The sequence below is a fragment of the Octopus bimaculoides genome, chromosome 22 (genome assembly GCF_001194135.2).
Source record: "Octopus bimaculoides isolate UCB-OBI-ISO-001 chromosome 22, ASM119413v2, whole genome shotgun sequence".
Lineage (NCBI taxonomy): Eukaryota > Metazoa > Mollusca > Cephalopoda > Octopoda > Octopodidae > Octopus > Octopus bimaculoides.
The window spans coordinates 27165735-27170620 of record NC_069002.1 but is presented as its reverse complement, the minus strand read 5'-3'; the positions used below and the strand labels follow the sequence as shown (position 1 = coordinate 27170620).

At 35.0% G+C, this 4886-nt stretch overlaps 1 protein-coding gene across 1 annotated transcript in view; it reads right to left on the bottom strand.

The window, feature by feature from the left end:
* Positions 1 to 225: 225 nt before the first annotated feature.
* Positions 226 to 4886, bottom strand: part of LOC106879370 (solute carrier family 23 member 2) — a 22427-nt gene continuing 17766 nt past the window's right edge. The window contains exons 6-8 of the mRNA XM_052975661.1: positions 3019 to 3289; positions 857 to 952; positions 226 to 266 (exon numbers count right to left, since the gene is read on the bottom strand). Coding sequence (XP_052831621.1) covers positions 226 to 266; positions 857 to 952; positions 3019 to 3289 — 408 coding nt within the window. The remainder of the gene's footprint in view (positions 267 to 856; positions 953 to 3018; positions 3290 to 4886) is intronic.

Here is a 4886-nt window from a genome sequence, read left to right as displayed (position 1 = left end):
TTTATTTGTGAAATACAGTTGTTTTAAATTTGCTTCAGAAAGAGGTCTATGTTTGTGATGGTTAGTTGGGGAGGAGGACGCTAGGAATGTGGCCTGGGTGTTAAGGGAGCCTGAAAATGTTTCGGAACCACTGCTCTAAATCGAATGAAAGGCCAGTGGAACACTGAAGTCGATGGAAAGTTTGATAAATATATTTGTTCAAAGGTAGTCAGTCAGTCAAAACGTCTACACTTCATAGCTACTCAATAGGTGTAATACAGGTGTAACTAGTGTAATTGTATAGGTGTAATACACGTGTAATATAGTACATTATTTGCAATTGACGGATATTTGTCCTCATCTTGTTTGTTGTTAACACAACGTTTCGACTGATATACCCTCCCGCCTTCATCAGGTGTCTTGGGGAAATTTCGAACCTGGGTTCTCATTCCTAAAGTATTTTTCGGTGTTGTTGTTGTTGTTGTTATTATTATTATTATTATTATTATTATTATTATTATTATTTATTATTATTATTATTATTATTCAGGTCACTGCTTGGAATCGTACTCGGAATCTTGGGTTTAGTAGCACGCGCTCTTAACCACTACACCATATACCCGCGGGCAAATATCCGTCAATCGTAAATAATGTACTTAATTCCTCATCTTTTAAATATAGAACAGGTGTAATATAGGTGTAAGAAGGATAATTGTATGAACATCATGTCCACTGTCGTCGATGGAATTACGCTTAAAATTCCTTTGAATAAGACTTGAAAGCTTTGTCAATCAAACTACGATTAAAATTCTTTCTCTACATATTCTAATAAACAGGTGAATATTACGAAAAGGATAATAATTCTTCAGTAACATACCTGGCCATGCATTATCCAAGATCATTGCCAACAAACCTCCTAGAAAATTCGGATTGGTAAGAATAGCATGGACGGATCCGTCAACTTCTTTATAACCTGAAGAAAATATGAAATAAAGTTTCAATCCTCAAATGACTGTTAATTATTGATTGCAAAGGGTTGGTTATTGAATAGTTATCAAATGTCTTCTATTTTATACCCGTTGTTGATACTGTTTGAACATTTATCAACATTGTTGTCATACGTGAGTGAAGCCGTGTTGTCAAGTGATCAGAGGTGTTGACTCATGATTATAATGGCGTGAGTTCAATTTCTAGAGCAGGCGGTGCAGCTTGTCCTTGAGCTAGGTACTTCATTTCACGATACACCAGTCTACTCGGCTGTGTGTACCACCTGACAACTGGAGCAGCTCTCTTTCTCCTCTCTCTCACTCTCTCTCTCTTCAACTGTTATATCCTGGACATGCCACTAGACGGAGGAGGAGGAGGGCTGACGGAATGTCTATGTATGTCTACTTGCAACTATACAGGCACCTAAAACATTTAGAGAACGCACGGTACATGTTACCAAGACATATTCGCTTTCGAATCATAGTTAGTTACGTTTGTACTGTACTGCCTTACATGCTCTTTTGCGTGGCATGACTTTTTCTTTATTGAACGTCTCTTCCTCATGCGAATTTTTATCGAAAAGACTTTTTATCGAACAACTTTCTTATCGAAAATCTTTTTACATAGCCCTGAAACGATTTCCTCATTCAATATTTTTGCAAGTATATCATTTGGTGGAATAATTTTATCTCTAGACAGAATGTAGATTTCAAATTTTGGCACAAGGCCAGCAATTTCGAGGGAGGGGATACGTTGATTGCATCGACTCCAGTGTTCAACTAGTACTTTATTTTATCGACCCCGAAAAGATGAAAAGCAAAGTCAACCGCGGCGTAATTTGAACTCAGAACGTAGAAACGAACTCAGAACGTAGAAACGAACTCAGAACATAGAGACATAACGATTCTACCAGTTCGCCGCCTTATCTCTAAAAGAACTTCGGGAATATTCTTTTCTACTCTGGGCACAATGCCTGAAATTTTGGGGGAGGGAGCCAGTCGATTAGCAACGACTGGACAATAAGTTGTATGAAATAAATGATAAAACATGGAGATACAAGTGAAAAACCGAAAAAGCTTTTGACTCAACTTGGTATGAATCGATTGGATTTCTCGAATATAAATTTGGATAGGTAAGAGACACCATGCAACAATAAGTAACTTAACTGGCATATATTACAGAAAATTGCTTAAAACCAAGGAAACTAGTGACTTCTCTCGTATGTACTGTACTGTAAAGTATACACTAGAAAAAATTGCCAATGACTAATTATAGCACGAAGTATGCTGGGTTTTTGGAGTGCACAGGTTGGTCTCTTCATATACATGTGTTTCCTGTAGTCAAAGATATGTCATATCTAAACAAGAGGGCAGCCAATTTGACAGCCACGGACACCAACGTCCCATGTGACAGACTTGAAGAGTATCGGTGATACTTTGATATGCGATCTACATAACATGAAACAGCTTTGGTATGCGATCTACACTTTATATTGTGATCTACAAGAAAAGTTATACTTATCAAGAACAAGGAAAACACCTGTATCGGTTTCAAGAGAATGTCTGGTTAGAGAGTATGAAACATAAGTGTTAATAATAAGTCTATAAAATGTATAAAAATTTCAAAATTTCAATTCTCAATTTTTGACTTTTTTTAGCTGATTTTTGTTTGATTCGCCTCTAAAATTAGTAAACTTGTTTCTAATCTGCTTCATTTTAATTTTTTAAATAAATGTATAAAAATGTAAGAATGTTTTATTTAAGCCATATTAAATAAATAAAACACGTAGATGGTATACTTAAGTAGAATTTGACTCTTGTAGACGATGTTGGCTACGAAGATCGTTACCAAAGCAGCACCGATATATCTCTCAACATAGAACCGATGGTAGTCTGGTTAACTCACGAATAATGAATGTGTGTGTGTGTGCGTATGTGTGTGCGTATGTGTGTGCGTGTGCGTGTGTATGCGTATGCATGTGTGTGCGTGCGTGTGTGTGTGTTTGTACACACACACACATATACATAAAAGAAAGATGATGCAACTGCATACCTGTGGCGTACTGTTCCGGGTTATTGTGACTCCATATCGGTATAGATACACCGAATATAATGGAAACCCCGATGATGCTCATATTACGATGATTCATTTCCACTTTATGCATGTTGGATAAAATGACTCCAATGAAAGAACCAAAATAGATAAGTTGAACCCCGCCCAACACAGGCATCGGAATAGTGACGAAGAATGCTCCCATTTTACCAATAATTCCAAACAACATGTAAATAACACCAACAATTTGGAACACACGTCTGCTGGCAACCTGAAAAGAAAAGTTAAATGAAATAGGCAAGTTTGAAAAAGTTAATGCTTACATATATATTAATACACGTGTGTACAAATTTAGGAGTTTTATTAAACTCGAGTCATGAAAGCCTGTTTATTGATTTAAGGTTTAAACCAAACATTGATAAATGAAAAAAAGGCTAATCTCTCTCTTTTTATGACAGTTAGCTTTAATACATTCATCCTTGCTATTTGACAAACGAGCTGTTTGTCAATGAACTCATCTGCAAATTGGCTAATAGGCTAATATATATATATAGGAGGATGGGGAAAGTTTGTTACATGATCAGCTGAATTTGAACACTGCATCTGCTGTGAATCGTACCACTAATGCTAACCTCTACAGCAAACCGACAGTACAACTTTGTGCAAATTAGATAACTTTAAGTAACTAATGTTATAATACCAGCGGTCTGGCAACAAGGATCTCAGTTGATACAAATTGTGATTCAGTCGTGGTAAAATGAAATGTGTTGTAGCGTTGGTATATGGTTACATGTTCGGTGATACACACACATATACACACATATATAAATATATATATACTTACACAAACACACGCATACTCTTTATGTATGCATGTATGTATGTATAATGTGAATTTAGATCTAAGTACAGGTATACACAGGCTTTATCATAAACTTAATACAAACCTTAGATACATTCATAGTAATAACAATCACCCAAAAAGTATAACCCGATCAATAGTAGAAAAGATATCAATCCGAATTAATAATCTTTCAGCGAACGAGGAAGTATTTAAACTAAATGAGGGCTTTTATAATTTCTCATTAAAGATGGCAGGATGTAGAGAAAAATAAAAATGGTAGTAATAGTACAGATAATATAAGTAGCGAGAGGGACATACTGTCAATAATCATGATAGTATGCTTAATATGGAAAACGACACTAATCAAATAGAACATACAGTAGGAAGAGTTAAGGATAGGAAATCTGTGCAATCAGGATATAACAATAGAGTTCCTAGAATCAAAAAAAGAGTACAAATTTACTTGAATATGTGCCAAATAAAGTACAAAGTAGCTTAGATAGGAATGGACCTACTAAGAGGTCCCATTCAGATAGGGTAGATAAGTAATATATAAACTCTATAAATAGTAATATACAAATGATTGACAAATATAATGTCAAATATAATAGCAAACAAACCCAATGCCGTTATAAGAACCAGATGAAGAGATTACACACTTAAAAAAAAAGCTTAGGTAGAAATAGAAATATATACCTTAGGAACATGGATATCTCTAGCTATATCGAATGGCACATAATTCCCTTCGGAAAACAAATAATTTCCAATATTATAAAATTGTTTAATTCGGCATTGACTGAACATTTTCCAAAAGACAGTAAATACTATAGAATTTTTAATAAGAATCAGGTTAGATGAAAACTGAAAGAAGCCTGTCGTACATATATATATATATATATATATATATATATGACTGAAACAAGTAAAAAATAAAAGAAGTCAATGCACCAGCTTACCCTTGTGATTGCTATAGCACCAATGTTACCACCATATGTACTCGTACCATGTCCAATTCCGAGTCCGC